Below are 18,279 nucleotides of genomic sequence, written 5' to 3' on the forward strand. Positions count from 1 at the left end.
TAGGGGAGGGATAACATTAGGAGAAATACCTAATGTAGACGATGGGTTGCTGGGTGCAGCAAACCACCATGGCATGTGTATACCTGGGTAACAAATCTGCATGTTCTGTACATGTATCCCAGAACTTAAAGTATAATAAAATAAAATAAAATTTTGTTTCAAAAAAAAAAAAAAACCTTTATACTCTCAATTAATTGCTCCACATCCTCACCAACTCCTGGTAATGTCAGACAGGTGAGTGTGAAATGGGATCTCAATGTGATTTTAGTTTTTAACTTTTTTGTTAGGTGAAGTTGAACATTTTTTTCCCTCTGGAATCATTCTCAATTTCTCTTCTGTAAACTGCCTATTTTTATCTTTTGCCTATTTTCTATTATCTTTTAATTGATTTTCAGGATGCCAGGCTTTTGTAGGTCAATTTATTGAGTTGAAACATTTAATCTTTTTGACTTGTGCTTTTCCCTTTTCAAAAAAATTTGATTATTGTTGTTGTTGTTGAGACATGGTCTCATTCTGTCATCTAGGCTGGAGTGCAGTGGTACGATCACGGTTCACTACAGCCTTGAACTCCCAGGCTCAAGCAATCCTCCTGCCTCAGCCTGTCAAGTAGCTGGGACCATAGGCAGGTGCCACCATGCCTGGCTAATTTTTAAATTTTTTATAGAGACAAGATCCCATTTTGTTGCCCAGGCTGGTCTTCAGCTCCTGGGCTCAAGCAATCCTCCTGTTTCAGCCTCCCAAAGTGCTGGGGTTACAGGCATGAGCCACCATACCTGGCAAACTTCTCCTTTCTTGTTTATAAGTTCTTTCCTACACCAAATTCATAAAGATATTTTCCTAATTTTCTCCTAAGAGTTCTCAATTTTTTTCTTTTTATGTTTAGTTCTTTATTCAGAATTTATTTTTAGTATGCTGTGAGATGGGGATTTTCATCTTTTATTTATAAATATGACTAATTTCCCCAATAGCATTTAATGAACAGCCCATCCTTTCCCCCACTAATTTATGTTACTTTAGTCACATATGAAGTTTTTGTATATATTTGCATCTCCATTTAAGATCTGTATTCTGAGGCTGGATATGGTGGCTCACACCTGTAATAATCCCAGCTCTTTGGGAGGCAGAGGCAGGAGGAGCACTTGAGGCGAGGAGTTTGAGACCAGCTTGGCAAACATGGTGAAACCCCATCTCTACTAAAAATGCAAAAAATAGCTGCGTGTGGTGGTGCATGCCTGTAATCCCAGCTATTGGGAGGTTGAGGCAGGAGAATCGCTTGAATCCGGGAGGGTAAGGTTGCAGTGGGCCGAGATCACGTCACTGCGCTCCAGCCTGGGCAACAAAGCAAGACTCTGTCTCAAAAACACAAAAACAAAAAAAGATCTGTATTCTGTTTCATTGGTCGATTTGAGTAGCCTTGTGCCTTTACCATGCTATCTTAATTATCATAATTTTAAAGTAATTGTAAATCTTAGTTAGCTCCTCTCCTCCCCCTCCTTTTCCTTCTCTTTTTTCTTTTACATTATCATATATTCTTGGCCCTTTCAGGGAAATTTTTCATTTTGTTTAAGTTTTCAAACATACTGGCATCCATTATTTCACAGTATAGCTCTTTTTCATTCAAAATGTTGTTTATTATACCTTGCCCTTCTTTTTTGTCCAGTTCTATACAGGTTTGTCTATTTTATTAGTGCCCTTAAAGAACCAATGTTGGGTTTTGTTGATTCTTTTCTTTATTTCATATTTTACTAAATTCTTCCCTTCTCTTTATTATTTTCCTCCTCCTGCTCCTTTGGATTTATTCTATTTTTTCCTAACTACTTGAAATGAATGTTTAACTCACTAATCTTTTTCTTTTCTAAAAAATGTATTTAAAGCTAATATAATATTTTACTTCTAACTCCTGTTTTACCTTTATAATTAAGTTTTGATATTTAGTGTTTTGAAGAGTACCAGTCAGGTATTGTGTAGAACGTCCCTCAATTTGGGTTTGTCTGATATATAGTATTTTAAAAGTTAATCGTTTCTAAATATTTTATAATTTCCTTTATCATTTTTCCTTTGACCCACGAATTATTCAGAAGTATGTTTTCAACTTTCTAAATATCGTTTTTCAAGTTATCTTTCTGTTACTGATATTTAATTAAACTGCAATGTGGACAAAAAACTGTGGTGTGTCTGATGTGACTTCGTAAAATCTTAGATTTACTTTGTGATCTAGTACATGGCTAATTGTTATTAATGTCTTTTTTTTTTTTTTAGACAGAGTCTCGCTCTGTCACCCAGGCTGGAGTGCAATGGCGCGATCTCGGCTCACTGCAACCTCCACCTCCTGGGTTCACGCCATTCTCCTGCCTCAGCCTCCTGAGTAGCTGGGACTACAGGCGCCCGCTACCACTCCCGGCTAATTTTTTATTATATTTAGTAGAGATGGGGTTTCACCATGTTAGCCTGGATGGTCTCGATCTCCTGACCTTGTGATCCGCCGGCCTCGGCCTCCCAAAGTGCTGGGATTACAGGCGTGAGCCACCACGCCCAGCCCTTAGCCCTTATTAATGTCTTATGTGTGCCTGAAAAGAATGTATGTTCTCTAATTTGGGGGATGTATGGTTCTATATATATTTATTAGATCAAACTTCCCAATTGTATTATTCAAATATTTATATGCTTACTGATTACTGGGAGATGTTTGTTAAAATCTCCTGCGGCTGGGCGCGGTGGCTCATGCCTGTAATCCCAACACTTTGGTAGGCCAAGGTGGGTGGATCACAAAGTCAGGAGTTAGAAAGCAGCCTGCCTGGCTAACATGGTGAAACCCCATCTCTACTACAAATACAAAAATTAGCTAGGCATAGTGGCGGGCACCTGTAATCCCAGCTACTCAGGAGGCTGAGGCAGGAGAATTGTTTGAACCTGGGAGGCGGAGGTTGCAATGAGCTGAAATTGCGCCACTGCACCCCAGCCTGGGCGACAGAGTGAGACTCCGTCTCAAAAAAAAAAAAAATCTCCTGCCATGACTATCACCATAGATTTGTCAGTTTTTCCTCACAATTCTGTTGATTTTTGCTTTATGTATTTTGAGACCATATCATCATGTACATCATTTTAGAAATTGTATCTTCCTGGTAGCTTGAACCTTTCATCATTATGTATTATTGTTCTTTATTCTTTTTTTTTTTTTGAGGCGGAGTCTCGCTCTGTCGCCCGGGCTGGAGTGCAGTGGCCAGATCTTTGCTCACTGCAAGCTCCGCCTCCTGGATTTAGGCCATTCTCCTGCCTCAGCCTCCCGAGTAGCTGGGACTACAGGCGCCCGCCACCTCGCCCGGCTAGTTTTGTATTTTAGTAGAGACGAGGTTTCACCATGTTAGCCAGGATGGTCTCGATCTCCTGACCTCGTGATCCGCCCGTCTCGGCCTCCCAAAGTGCTGGGATTACAGGCTTGAGCCACTGTGCCTGGCCTCCTTCTTTATTCTTAATAATGTTTTTGCCCTAAAGTCTATGTTGTCTGATGTCAAGTAACTATAACACCTTTACATTGTCTACTATTTCCTTAGTATCATGTCACTTTCTATTTTTCTGGTCTCTTGTAAATAACATATAACAGATTCTTACAAGATTCACTGTCCTTAACTGGCAGTGTGTCTTTTAACTGGCAGATTTATATGACTCATATTAATTGTTATTACTAATTTATGTGAACTCGCTTTTATTTTCTATTTACATGTTTTTTCTTTGCTGTTTCCCTTACCTTTCTGCCTATTCTGCTCCAGTTTTCTAATGAATGGGTAGATTATTTCATTTCTCCCACCAGTTATCCCAACTGATTTGGTTTGGAAGTTATATATATATATTACATTTTTATCCTTTTACTTCTCTTAAATTTTAGGTAAGCATACCAGATTTAATAATGCCTAAAATTAATAATTATATATCCCTTCCCCTGACCAATATAAAAGACCTTAACACATGTCTGCAATTAAAAATATTCTTGACACATAATATTTGTACATATTTGTGGGGTACAAGTGATATTTTGTTACATGCATAGAATGTATAATGATCAAGTCAGAGTATCCCTCACCTCAAGTATTTGTTGTTTCTATGTACTGAGAACATTTCATGTCCTCTCTTGAAGCAATTCTAAAATACACAGTACATTGTTATTAACTGTAGTCACCCTACTCTACTATCAAACATTAGAACTTATTCCTTCTATCTAATTGTATGTTTGTATCCTTTAACCAATCTCCCTTTATCCCTTCACCCTTCCAACCCCAAACACACAAAACCTTCCTAGCCTCTGGTGCCTATTATTTTACTCTCTACCTCCATGAGATCAACTTTTTAAGCTCTCACTTATGAGTAACAACATATGATATTTGTCTATCTGTGCCTGGCTTATTTCACATAATATAATGACCTCCAGTTCCATCCATGTCGCCGCAAATGACAGGATTTCATTCTTTATTATGGCCAAATAGTATTCTGTTGTGTATATAAGCAACATCTTTATTCATTCACCTATTGATGGGCACTTAGGTTGATTCTATATTATTGCTATCATTGAATTGAACTATAGAACACCCTGCTGTTGTCTGTTGTCTGTTGTGTGTAGGGCAAGTGTTTTCCCCCACATTAAGCAGTTCTTAATGTGGGGGAAAACACTTGCCCTACACACATTTTGGTGACTGCAAGTGTGTATGTTAACTATTTAAGAAAAGAGTAAGTGTTTGTTGTTTTTCTAATACATGTATCAACAAGCGTCAATCTCACAAAGAAAACTGGTTAAGAAGAACAAGTGACAGAAAAATACATAGAAAACAATTCCTTTTATATTGTTTAGTGACACATACATATGCGATGAATTAGAAAGGAAAGCTAGGGAATAGTAGACACTAAAATTCAGATTAGTCGTTACCTCTAGGTAGGAAGAGAGCGGGGATGCAATTGGGGAGGAACACACAAAGGGCTTCAAATGTTTCGTGATGTGCAGTTTCTTTTCTTTTAAACTGACACATAATTGTACATATTTATGGGGTACAGTATGATGTTTCAATATATGTATACACTGTGTAAAAATCAAATCAGGGTCTTCAGAACATATCATCTCATACATTTAACATTTTTTTGTAGTGAAACATTCAAAATCCTCTCTTCTAGTTATCTTGAAATATACAGTCCAACACTGTTAACCACAGTCACCTTACTGTGCAACGGAACACCAGAACTTATTCCTCCTTTCTAACTGTAACTCTGTACCAGTTGACCAGTTTCTCCTTACCTCCCAACTCTTCTCAGCCTCTGGTAACCACTACTCTACTGTCATAGCTATGAGATCAACTTCTTCACACTTCACATACGAGTGAGATCATGCAGTGTTTGTCCTCCTGTGCCTGGCTTTCTTATTTCATTTAATTGTCTCCAGATTCTTCCATGTTGCTGCAAATGATGCATTTCATTCTTTTAATGGCTGAATAATATTCCGTTGTGTGTATATATGTATCACATTCTCTTTATACATCCATACACTGATGGACACTTATGTTGATTCTATGTCTTGGCTATTGTGAATTATGCTGTAATAAACATGGGAGTGAAGATATCTCTATCATAGATTTCATTTCCTTTAGATATATACCCAGTAGTGGGATTGCTGGGTCATATGGTAGTTTTATTTTTAGTTTTCTGAGGAACTTCCATACTGTTTTCCACAATGGCTGTACTAATTTACATTACCACCAACAGTGTAGAAGAGTTCCCCCTTTCTCCACATCCATGCCTGCATTTGTTATTTTTTTGTCTTTGATACCATCCATTCTAATTTGGGTGAAGTAATATATCACTGTGGTTTTTATTTGCATTTCCCTTATTAGTGATGCTGAGTATTTTTTCACATACCCACTGGCCATTTGTATGTCTTCTCTAGAGAACTATCTATTCAGATCTTTTGCTCATTTTCCATTGGATTATTTACTTATTTTGCCATTGAGAATATTCCTTATATATTCTGAATATTAACCCCTATTCAGATGCATACTTTGCAATAGATTCTCCCATTCTGTAAACTGTCTATTCACTCTTTGACTGTTGCCTTTGCTGTGCAGAAGCTTTTCAGTTTGGTGTAATCCCATTTATCTATATTTGCTACTGCTGCCTATGCTTTTGGGGTCTTATCCAAAAAATTCTTGCTCAGACCGATGTCATGAAGCATTTCCCCCATGTTTTCTTCTAGTAGTTTTATTGTTTCAGGTCTTACTTTTAAGTCTTTAATTCATTTTGAGTTTATTTTTGTATAGGTAACATTCTATTTCTTAGGCTGCATGGTGAGTATGCGAGTGTTCCTGCTCACCAAACTTTATATATATTGTATTTATGTTCTTTTGTGCATATGGAATATTGGTTTTTAAAAAGTTTCACACATTTTAACACTGTTTTTATGAAAACCAGAAAGATGGTAAGCCTCTGAAAGTATAAAACCTTTTATGATTATGCTGAATGCTGATATCCTCTGTAGACAGCTTGGTCTCACCAGTTGTCTCTGTTGACTCTGTGTTAGTTTGTCAGTTTCCACCTACGCTATGCCTTACTGCTTCACAATTTTATCTCTAGGTAATCTAATTCAATTAGAGCATCAACATCACAGACTATCACAAAATCATGACTGATATGCTTTCAAGCTCTTTGGGGAAAAAAGGCTGGGATCAGCACTCAGAATTCCTTTTCTGCAGACACATTTATAAATAGATTTGTTAAACAGATTGTTTCTGTCTCCAACGTATTTTCTAAGTTGGTAATATCTAGTAATATCATCCTTTGGCCCTCTGGAATCTTGAGGTGGTCTAAAATGCTGCTACATTAAAGAATGTTGTGGCTGGGCATGGTGGCTTACAATCCCAGCACTTTGGGAGGTCAAGGTGAGAGGATTATTTGAGGCCAGGAATTTGAGACCAGCCTAGGCAACAAAGGAAGACCCCATCTCCACAAAAAATACAAGACATGGTGGCACATGCCTGAAGTCCCAGCTACTCAGGAGGCTGAGGCAGGAAGATCACTTGATCCTCGTCTGGGCAACAGAGTGAGACCCTGTCTCAAAAACAAACAAACAAAACCAGAATTTTGTCTTTTTAAGAAGGAATCCTTACAAAAGTCTTATGGCATAAAAAAGAAGGAAATATATATATATATATATGCTCATGAATAGCATACTATTGTTTCTACTTTGATCTCGATGTAATTATTCATTAATGCTTATTAGTCAAAGTATGGATCTACAAAAGGAGCCCAACAGAGACATACAGACACACTCCACACACTCACACGTATGTATATGTATCAGTGATATATATGCATATGGATATGTGTCTATCAGTGAAATCTACCTCAAGTCCTAAATTTCCTTTCAAGAAACAGCTTTTACTAGAAATCAACCAGCAATTTGATAATCAACTCTACTATCTAATTCATAAGGCAAAACATCAAAAGGCCAGGCATGGTGGCTCACACCTGTAATCCCAGCACTTTGGGAGGCCAAGGTGGGTGGATCAGGAGGTCAAGAGTTCAAGACCAGCCTGGCCAACATAGTGAAACCCCGTTTCTACTAAAAATACAAAAATTAGCTGGGCATGGTAGTGGGCACCTGTAATCCCAGCTACTCGTGAGGCTGAGGCAGGAGATTCACTTGAATCCGGGAGGCAGAAGTTGCAGTGGGCTGAGACCACGTCACTGCACTCCAGCCTGGGCGACAGAGCAAGGCTCCATCTCAAAAAACAAACAAACAAACAAAAACCAAAAAACCAACATCAAAAGAATACCACCTCTCTTAATTCTTTGTTTGTTTGTTTGTTTGTTTATAAAGACAGGGTCTCGCTATGTGGCCCAGACTCCTGGGCTCAAGCAATCCTCCCACCTTGGCCTCTCAAAGTTCTAGGACTACAGGCATGAACTACCGTGTCTGGCCTTCTCTTAATTCTGATTCCTACTTTTTGCTAATAAGTCAAATTAACAGTATAATGACGAAATGATGCTGACACCTGGAAGGAAGAAGAAAAGGACCTAAAGCACAAGCCCAGTGGATTTACCATCTGTAAATCACCAAGACGAGACAATCATTCTAGCACTGTCCCACTTCTTAATATCCAAATCAGTACTTCCAATTGACCTGACCTGACAACCAGAGATTCAGAATGTGAGTTTCATAAGGGAAGGAACGGTTTTTTTTTTTTTTTTCCTGCAGCTGTATTCCCATTGCCAAGGAACAATGCCTAGCACATGGTAGGCGCTCAATAAATGTTTGCTGAGTAAACGAATCAAAGCTAGAAAACGATGCCTATGTAAGGTTGTGGTGCTTAACCTTGCTTAACATAGTTCCTTACCAAAGCTAAGAAAATCTAAAAGTTACTGAATAAAGCAGAAAAAAATTGCTTTATCAGTGGAAGTTTTCTTAGAAAAGTAAAATACGATCAATCTCTGGGTCTTGACCTAAACATTAAAAACAAAATAAATACGCCCATGGTAGAAGAGTTGCTAACTAAGCACTACCCACACCTTCTGTTCCTCAACTTCTCCCCTAAAAGTCTGCCCCACATGCAGAAAGTTTGGTCACTCATGGTAGACTAAACTATTTTTTGATGGAGAAAACATTTTGGGGGGCAAAAGTGAGAAAAGTGTAGATAACAGTGTAGCTTTTAAAGACTATAAAAGGTTATTGTTTTTGTATGTTTTGTTTGTTTTTGAGATAGAGTCTCACTCTGTTGCCCAGGCTGGAGTGCAGTGGCACGGTCTCGACTCACTGCAACCTCCGCCTCCCAGGTTCAAGCGATTCTCCTGCTCAGCCTCCCCAGTAGCTGGGACTACAGATGCACGCCACCACACCCGGCTAATTTTTTTATTTTTAGTAGAGATGGGGTTTCACCATGTTGGCCAGGCTGGTGTCGAACTCGTGACCTCAAGTGATTCACCTGCTTCAGCCTCCCAAAGTGCTAAGATCACAGGTGTCAGCCACCACGCCTGACCCTTAAAGACTATAAAAGGTCTTTTATGCCCAAGGGGGAGAAATGTCTGATTTAGTCACACTTACAATAGTTGTGACAGATGTTTGTCCCAAATGTCACCACTGGTTTACTAATATACATAGGCCACATCCTCCATTTCAGCAGGGAATAATTTTGTTATGAATTTTTCTTTCTAGAAACACAAACCTCAGCCTACCTAGTTGGACTGCCTTAAACAATTACTCAATGGTTTGAATAAGTTCTGTGGTCTTTTTCACTGGGAAAAATTAGAGAGTGATTCTATATCTGAATGCAGCACACAGAAGGTTTCATACTGTTTTTCTTCCCAGAGGGACTGGGCCACTCCCCATTTTGAATGTTCATTATCATCTTTCATATGCGTCTGATAAATTTATTGAAAACACCATCTGGATGGGACTCATCTTTCTGCTGTATTTCTAGTCTTCTAGTTTCCTCCCTTGTCCCACTGGAATTTCTGCCCCAATTTGTGTCACTTTGTTTACAAAACCATGCTGCCAAAACCCAGTGTCTTGCGTCTGTCACTTTCTGGTGTTCCTTTGCCATCCTTCACCTACATCCCCATTACAACAGCCTGTGCTAGGAGCAAAAGGCAAAGGGGAACCGCCTGGACAGAAATTACTTTTCCCCCTCTGTAAACATAGCAATTCTGCTCAGACAAATTTAATTTGCTGCTTCTGAATGCAAAAGTTGCATGTTAACAAAGTGTAGACATTTTGCAAAGTGTATGAATATTGGAATGATTCAGACTGCAGGGAACTGCAGAAAAAGTGATCTGAAAACAATTTTACTGCTCTCTGTTCTTACATAGCACCAGGGGTGGCCAACAACTTGCCAGTAAATTTAATTCAGGAGTAATAAATTTTTTAAAAGGCAGTATTACTTCAGTAGGACATGACCTGAGGGCCACCTGTACCAGCTATATTTAAAGATAAGACTGACATGTTATTTAACTGTCTCCAGAGATCACCTTTGAGAGGTGGGGAAAAAAAGCCCACTTGAAGCAGATTTTGTAAAAGGAAATAACACTTAGCAGTTACAGAGTACTGTCATCTTCAACAACTGTGCTCTGTTGGGCTTTATTCAACGTTTCCCTGGCTGTTTTCATTACAAAATTGTTTTCTAACAGCACAGTGGTTCATGCAGCAAACAAATGGTTAATAATCTCAGAGTAGATGATTCTCTATTGCCAAGATTTTCATAGAGATACAAAGCATTTCCTGTTTAAGAAGATAACCATTAGCTTAAGGTCCTACCTAGATATCCTCCCACAGACACTACTTTTTTTAAAGGGGAAAACACACTAGTGGCCTAGCCCCAGGCCTACACAGGAGTTTGTTGCTGATCAGGCAAGCTTCTAACCCAACTGTAATCCAACCTTCTGTCAAATTATTCAAAAGGAAAAAATATCCACAGCTGTTCTGTCTTAACAGCTGTAAAAGAACAATAGCTAATTAGAGAACAAGCCCATCTTTCTTGGAAACTATCAAAAGCTGTAAAACGTATTCTACAACACAGGCACTTAAGTTACATTAATTCCTAGTTTTATCTATCCGGTTAAAAAAAATCACTTTTCAATCATATATCACATTATCAAAGAAAACCATGGGTTATATATGGCATAAATTTTTAAGCTTTTCCTTTCCCAAAGTTTCCCTCAGCTGCTTCTGAGAAGGCTGCTTCTGAACACACTTCCAGAGGATTCAGTCCTGACCACCTCTCCACACCCGTGGGTGAAGCCCCTGGGTAGAAAACAGGCCATGCCTTTCGAAAACTGGAGCCCCTTTCCCCTAATTGATTTTTCCTTCTTTTTTTGCTTTCTATTTTGTCTGTTTAATTAGCACTAATCTCAGTATTCTGATGTTTCCTGTTCTAGCTCCAATTTTTACATTACCAAGGTTGCCCAAATCACATCTTAAGATTATAAGGGCTCCAAAAATCAGGCTGAGTCCATTCTACCCAGTGATGAGAAGAGGTTAACACCTCCCTAAACTTCAGATGTGCTCCCCTCCACCTCTTGCCCCTCAGACACATGCAAATTTTAGGAAGCTATAGCTCTAAACATTTCAGGAAGTGGCCTGCTTTCTAGAAGATGAGAAATCAGAGATGGTTATCACCAGGGACAGAGGTGAGGTGATGTGGCAACAGTAGATCTCAAACATACAAATTCACCAGGATCAGTGAATTTTCTCTCTCTCCTCACACTGAGGCCTTTGAATGAAAGCACATTCCAAAAATAACTGTATGGTTTACTCTCTTATGTGTAGTTTAACAATCCTGTAGTTTAAATGCTGGAGGTTTTAGCTGAGAAAATCAATTCAAAAGCTTTAAAGAATCAAGCATCAGACGTTAGCAGCAATAACCACTGCAGTGTATCAAAGAGGGATTCACTCTGAAGGTTAGGCCTTGAAATTGAGGACAGAGGCATTTCCAGGTATAAAGAAAAAAGATACCCCAAACATCCAATTCTGTGTTTGAACTAATAGGCAATATCTCTGTGGGTGATTTTTTATTCTTTCCTCCGGACATAACTTGTCAGGGAAGAGACTTTACATCTGCACTGTAAACATAACAAGTGATTTATACAAACACAGGAAAAGGAATAACCAACATACAAATAGTCACTTAAACTGGTTTTGCAAGTTTTCAAAACGATTTCTCAAAAAAATTAAGAAGTTTTAATATAAAGGGCATCTTTTTCTGTGAGTAGTATCGTAAGTTTCATGTGAATTTATTTTCCTTCTTCCTTAAAAGGTGTTCAAATTGTTGCAGGATTCCTAGTTAAAATCAACAGAGTTTTGTTTTGTTTCTGTTTTTTTGAGGCGGGTCTTGTTCTGTCGCCCAGGCTGGAGTACAGTGTCATGATCACGGCTCACTGCAGCCTCGACCTCTCACAGGATGAGGTGATGCTCCCACTTCAGCCTCTGGAGTAGTTGGGACTACAGGTACATGCCACCAAGCCTGGCTTTTTAAAAATTTTTCTGTAGAGACAAGATTTTGCCATGTTGCCCAGGCTGGTCTCAAACTCCTGAGCTCAAGCATTTCTCTTGCCTCAGCCTCCCAAAGTGCCGGGATTACAGGCCTGAGCCACTGCGCCTGGGCCAAGTGAGTTATTTTTGTACCACACTACGAAATAAAGGGCTGTTTAAAGGGTCGTCGGGTCACAACAATTTCATGACTCAAGTCAGAGATGTCACCACAGCTTGGGAAATATTTCTCATTCACATTGAACAGAGAACAAAGGACATACAAAAGGTTGTTAAAAATTCCACAAAAAGGCCAGGCGCAGTGGCTCACACCTGTAATCCCAGCACTTTGGGAGGTTGAAGTGGGTGGATCACCTGAGGTCAGGAGTTCGAGACCAGCCTGGCCAACATGGTGAAACCCTGTCTCTACTGAAAATACAAAAATTAGCTGGTCATGGTAGTAGGTGCCTATAATCCCAGCTACTTGGAAGGCTGAGTCAGGTGAATCGCTTGAACCCAGAGGCGGAGGTTGCAGTGAGCCGAGATCATACCACTGCACTCTAGCCTGGGTGACGGAGCGAGATTCCATCTCCAAAAAAAAAACAAAAAACAAACACACACACACACACACACACACACACACACAAACCCACAAAGAAGTGGTGGTTTATTTAATACTTTTTTTTTTTTTGAGATGGAATCTCTGTCGCCAGGCTGGAGTACAGTGATGTGATCTCGGCTCACTGCAAACTCTGACTCCCTGGTTCAAGTGATTCTCCTGCCTCAGCCTCCCGAGTAGCTGGGATTACAGGTGCCTGCCACCACGCCCAGCTAATTTTTAGTAGCGAGGGGGTTTCACCATGTTGGCCAGGATGGTCTCAATCTCCTGACCACCTTGGCCTCCCAAAGTGCTGGGATTACAGGCATGAACCACTGTGCCCAGCCTATTCAATACTTTTTTTAAAAACGATCCTTTAATAAAGAATAAAGTAGTAGCCTTTCTTTTGTTTGTTTTTTTTTTTTTTTTTTTTTAAGCAAGAGGCTGTATCCGGTTCAAACATTAACATTTCTTCAAAACGCATCAATAACTATAAAATTTGATTTTTTTCTAAAAGTACTACTAACAGTGAGATGTTTAACATTAAATGGAGCTGGGTATGTTATAGAGAAAATGTCCCCATCAGATCTGTGGCAAGTATGCTCCTACAATCCCACTTTGGCCGAAACTTCCTGCCAGAGCCTTTAGAGGCAGAGAGAAAAAGGTGAGACATTAACACCAAATCTCGTATGTCTGTACCCTCACAAACCATCCTGGATTGAGTGAGAGGTGTGAGAAGGAAAGAATCTCTGCAGATCTCCTGAAAGTAAGACTGGAATGTAGAAGAAACACACCGGGGGGAAAAGGGAGTACGAACTTCTGAATACTGCATTCAGAATTGAGACTCCTTAAACCACAAAGGGTGCCTGAGGGAACAACTTGTCCCACTGAGCACTCTCAGTTCTACCCTGCGGCACCAGCCCAGGCCTGTGGGTAAACTGGGCAAATCCCTGAGTGTGAAGGATGCCTCCTGAACTGCGAACTTGGAGACCTGGGGCAGTTTGGCTTCAAAGGCAGCCAAAGTCTGCCAAGTCACCTGGAATGACCTTAATCAGACTTCTGAAGTAGTTATCAGAAAAAAAAATCTGGGAAAAATATACAATTTATAACTACCTTCTGGTAGGCCGGGTGTGGCGGCTCACGCCTGTAATCCCAGCACTTTGTGAGGCCGCCGAGGCAGGCGGATCTGAGGTCAGGAGATTGAGACCATCCTGGCTAACACGTTAAAACCCGTCTCTACTAAATATACAAAAAATTAGCAGGGTGAGGTGGCAGGTGCCTGTAGTCCCAGCTACTTGGGAGGCTGAGGGAGGAGAATGGCGTGAACCCGGGAGGTGGAGCTTCCAGTGAGCTGAGATCGCACCACTGCACTCCAGCCTGGGCAACAGAGCGAGACTCCGTCTCAAAAGAAATAACAACAAAAATAACTACCTTTTGGGGGCCAAAATTAATCTAGATTGAGGAAACAAAATCATGCTATGTTTTCAGTAGACTTACTGAATGTGTGATGAAAAAGTACAATAAAAGGTAATTTTAAAAGAGCCTTTTACTATTGTTTTAATTTCTTTTAATGATCTACTTTGTGTTACAAACAATCCAATTATACCCTCCTAGTTTTTTTTTTGTTTGTTTTTTTGAGACGAAGTCTCCCTCTGTTGCCCAGGCTGGAGTGCAGTGGCGCGATCTTGACTCACTGCAACCTCCCCCTGGGTTCAAGCAATTCTCCTGCCTCAGCCTCCTGAGTAGCTGAATTTACAGGCAGGCGCCAACTCGCTCGGCTAATTTTTTTGTATTTCTAGTAGAGATGGGGTTTCACCATGTTGGCCAGGCTGGTCTGGAACTCCTGACCTCAGGTGATCCACTTGCCTCAGCCTCCCAAAGTGCTGATTGCTGTATCATATGGTAGTTCTATTTTTAGTTTTTTGAGGAACCTCCAAACTGTCCTCCACAGTGGTTGTACTAATTCATATTCCTGCCAACCGTGTACAAGGGTTCCCTTTTCCCCACATCTTTGTCAACATTTGTTATTGTGACGATCAATAATTTTGAGTACTTGAGCACCTTTTCCCTCCCTCCCTCTCTCCCTCCCTTCCTTTGAGATGGAGTCTTACTCTGTCGCCCAGGCTGGAGTGCAGTGGCATGATCTCAGCTCACTGCAACCTCCCAGGCTGGAGTGCAGTGGTGTGATTTCGGCTCACTGCAACCTCCACCTCCCAGGTTCAAGAGATTCTCCTGCCTCAGCTTCCCAAGTAGCTGGGACTACAGGCGAGCGCCACCACGCCCAGCTAATTTTTTATTTTTAGTAGAGACAGGGTTTCACTATGTTGGCCAGGCTGGTCTCGAACTCCTGACCTCAGGTGATCTACCTGCCTCAGCCTCCCAAAGTGCTGGGATTACAGGAGTGAGCCACTGTGCCCAACCAACCTGAGCACCTTTTCATATGCCTGTTTTCCATTTCCATGCCTTCTCTTGAGAAATGTCTATTCTGATATTTTGCTCATTTTTAATCGCATTTTTTGATTGTTTTTCCCTATAGAGTTGTTTGAGTTCCTTATATATTCTGGTTATTAATCCCTTGTCAGATAGGTACTTTGCAAATATTTTCTCCCATTCTATGGAATGTTTCTTTGTTAACTGTTTCTTTTGCTGTGCAGAAGCTTTTTAACTTGATGTGATCCCATCATCCATTTTTGCTTTGGTTGCCTGTGTTTGTGGGTTATTACTCAAGAAATCTTTACCCATTCCAATGGCCCGGAGAGTTCCTTCAATGTTTTCTTTTATTAGCTTTGTAGTTTGAGATAGTAAATTTATGTCTTTAATCATTTTGATTTGATATTTGTATATGGAGAAAGAGAGATAGGGGTCTAGTTTCATTCTTCTACATATGGATATCCAGTTTTCCCAGCACCATTCATTGAAGACTACCTTTTCTCCAGTGTACGTTCTTGGCACCTTTGTTGAAAATGAGTTCATTGTAGTTGTGTGGATTTATTTCTGGGTTCTCTATTCTGTTCCATTGGTCTATGTGTCTGTTTTTACGACAGTACCGTCCTGTTTTGGTTACCAAGGTTCTGTAGGATAATTTGATGTCAGGTAATGAGATTCTTTCAGTTTTGTTCTTTTCGTTCAGGACAGCTTTGGCTATTCCAGGTCTTTTGTGGTTCCGTATAAATTTTAGGATGGTCTTTCTACTTCTGTGAAGAATGTCATTGGTATTTTGATAGGGATTGCATTGAATGTGTAGACTGCTTTGGGTACTATGGACATTTTAATGATATTGATTCTTTCAATCCATGGACATGAAATATCTTTATTTTTTTTGTGTTCTCTTCAATTTCTTTCACCAATGTTTTATAGTTTTCAATGTAGACATCTTTCATTTCTTTGATTAATTCCTAAATATTTATTTGTAGCTATTGTAAGTAAGATTACTTTCTTGATTTCTTTTTCAGATTGTTTGCCATAAGCATATAAAAATGTTACTGGTGATTTTCTATCTTACAACTTTACTGAATTGATCAGTAAATTGATCAATTGGTGGAGTCTTTAGGTTTTTCCAAACATAGGATCGTATCTTCAAACAAGGGTAATTTGGCTTCTTCATTTCCAAATTGGATGCTCTTTATTTCTTTCTCTTGTCTGATTGCTCTGGCTAGGACTTCCACTACTATGTTGAAAGTCCTAAGTGGTGAAAGTGGGCATCCTTGTCATGTTCCCGATCTTAGAGGAAATGATTTCAGTTTTCCCCCATTCAGTATGATACTAGCTGTGGGACTGTTTAATATGGCTTTTATTATGTTGAGGTATGTTCCTTCTATATCCAGTTTCTTNCCCAGGCTGGAGTGCAGTGGTGTGATTTCGGCTCACTGCAACCTCCACCTCCCAGGTTCAAGAGATTCTCCTGCCTCAGCTTCCCAAGTAGCTGGGACTACAGGCGAGCGCCACCACGCCCAGCTAATTTTTTATTTTAGTAGAGACAGGGTTTCACTATGTTGGCCAGGCTGGTCTCGAACTCCTGACCTCAGGTGATCTACCTGCCTCAGCCTCCCAAAGTGCTGGGATTACAGGAGTGAGCCACTGTGCCCAACCAACCTGAGCACCTTTTCATATGCCTGTTTTCCATTTCCATGCCTTCTCTTGAGAAATGTCTATTCTGATATTTTGCTCATTTTAATCGCATTTTTTGATTGTTTTCCCTATAGAGTTGTTTGAGTTCCTTATATATTCTGGTTATTAATCCCTTGTCAGATAGGTACTTTGCAAATATTTTCTCCCATTCTATGGAATGTTTCTTTGTTAACTGTTTCTTTTGCTGTGCAGAAGCTTTTAACTTGATGTGATCCCATCATCCATTTTGCTTTGGTTGCCTGTGTTTGTGGGTTATTACTCAAGAAATCTTTACCCATTCCAATGGCCCGGAGAGTTCCTTCAATGTTTTCTTTTATTAGCTTTGTAGTTTGAGATAGTAAATTTATGTCTTTAATCATTTTGATTTGATATTTGTATATGGAGAAAGAGAGATAGGGGTCTAGTTTCATTCTTCTACATATGGATATCCAGTTTTCCCAGCACCATTCATTGAAGACTACCTTTTCTCCAGTGTACGTTCTTGGCACCTTTGTTGAAAATGAGTTCATTGTAGTTGTGTGGATTTATTTCTGGGTTCTCTATTCTGTTCCATTGGTCTATGTGTCTGTTTTACGACAGTACCGTCCTGTTTTGGTTACCAAGGTTCTGTAGGATAATTTGATGTCAGGTAATGAGATTCTTTCAGTTTTGTTCTTTTCGTTCAGGACAGCTTTGGCTATTCCAGGTCTTTTGTGGTTCCGTATAAATTTTAGGATGGTCTTTCTACTTCTGTGAAGAATGTCATTGGTATTTTGATAGGGATTGCATTGAATGTGTAGACTGCTTTGGGTACTATGGACATTTTAATGATATTGATTCTTTCAATCCATGGACATGAAATATCTTTATTTTTTTTGTGTTCTCTTCAATTTCTTTCACCAATGTTTTATAGTTTTCAATGTAGACATCTTTCATTTCTTTGATTAATTCCTAAATATTTATTTGTAGCTATTGTAAGTAAGATTACTTTCTTGATTTCTTTTCAGATTGTTTGCCATAAGCATATAAAATGTTACTGGTGATTTTCTATCTTACAACTTTACTGAATTGATCAGTAAATTGATCAATTGGTGGAGTCTTTAGGTTTTCCAAACATAGGATCGTATCTTCAAACAAGGGTAATTTGGCTTCTTCATTTCCAAATTGGATGCTCTTTATTTCTTTCTCTTGTCTGATTGCTCTGGCTAGGACTTCCACTACTATGTTGAAAGTCCTAAGTGGTGAAAGTGGGCATCCTTGTCATGTTCCCGATCTTAGAGGAAATGATTTCAGTTTTCCCCCATTCAGTATGATACTAGCTGTGGGACTGTTTAATATGGCTTTTATTATGTTGAGGTATGTTCCTTCTATATCCAGTTTCTTGAACTTTATCATAAAGGGATGTTGAATTTTATCAAATGCTTTTTCATCATCAATTGAAATAATTACATGGTTTTTGTTCTTTATTATTGATATGATGTATCATGTTGATTGATTTGCATATGTTGAACCCTTCTTGCATCCTTGGGATAAATTCCACTTGATCATGATGAATTATCTTTTTTTTTTTTTTTTTTTTTTT

At 39.4% G+C, this 18,279-nt stretch overlaps 1 protein-coding gene across 1 annotated transcript in view; it reads right to left on the reverse strand.

Moving 5' to 3' along the window:
- Window positions 1-18,279, reverse strand: part of BTBD9 (BTB domain containing 9) — a 492,311-nt gene that overhangs the window by 126,838 nt on the left and 347,194 nt on the right. The window contains 1 exon segment of the mRNA XM_017870154.1: window positions 1,022-1,061. Coding sequence (XP_017725643.1) covers window positions 1,022-1,061 — 40 coding nt within the window.

The sequence above is a fragment of the Rhinopithecus bieti genome, unplaced genomic scaffold, assembly GCF_001698545.2.
Source record: "Rhinopithecus bieti isolate Rb0 unplaced genomic scaffold, ASM169854v2 scaffold_4553, whole genome shotgun sequence".
Classification (NCBI taxonomy): Eukaryota; Metazoa; Chordata; class Mammalia; order Primates; family Cercopithecidae; genus Rhinopithecus; species Rhinopithecus bieti.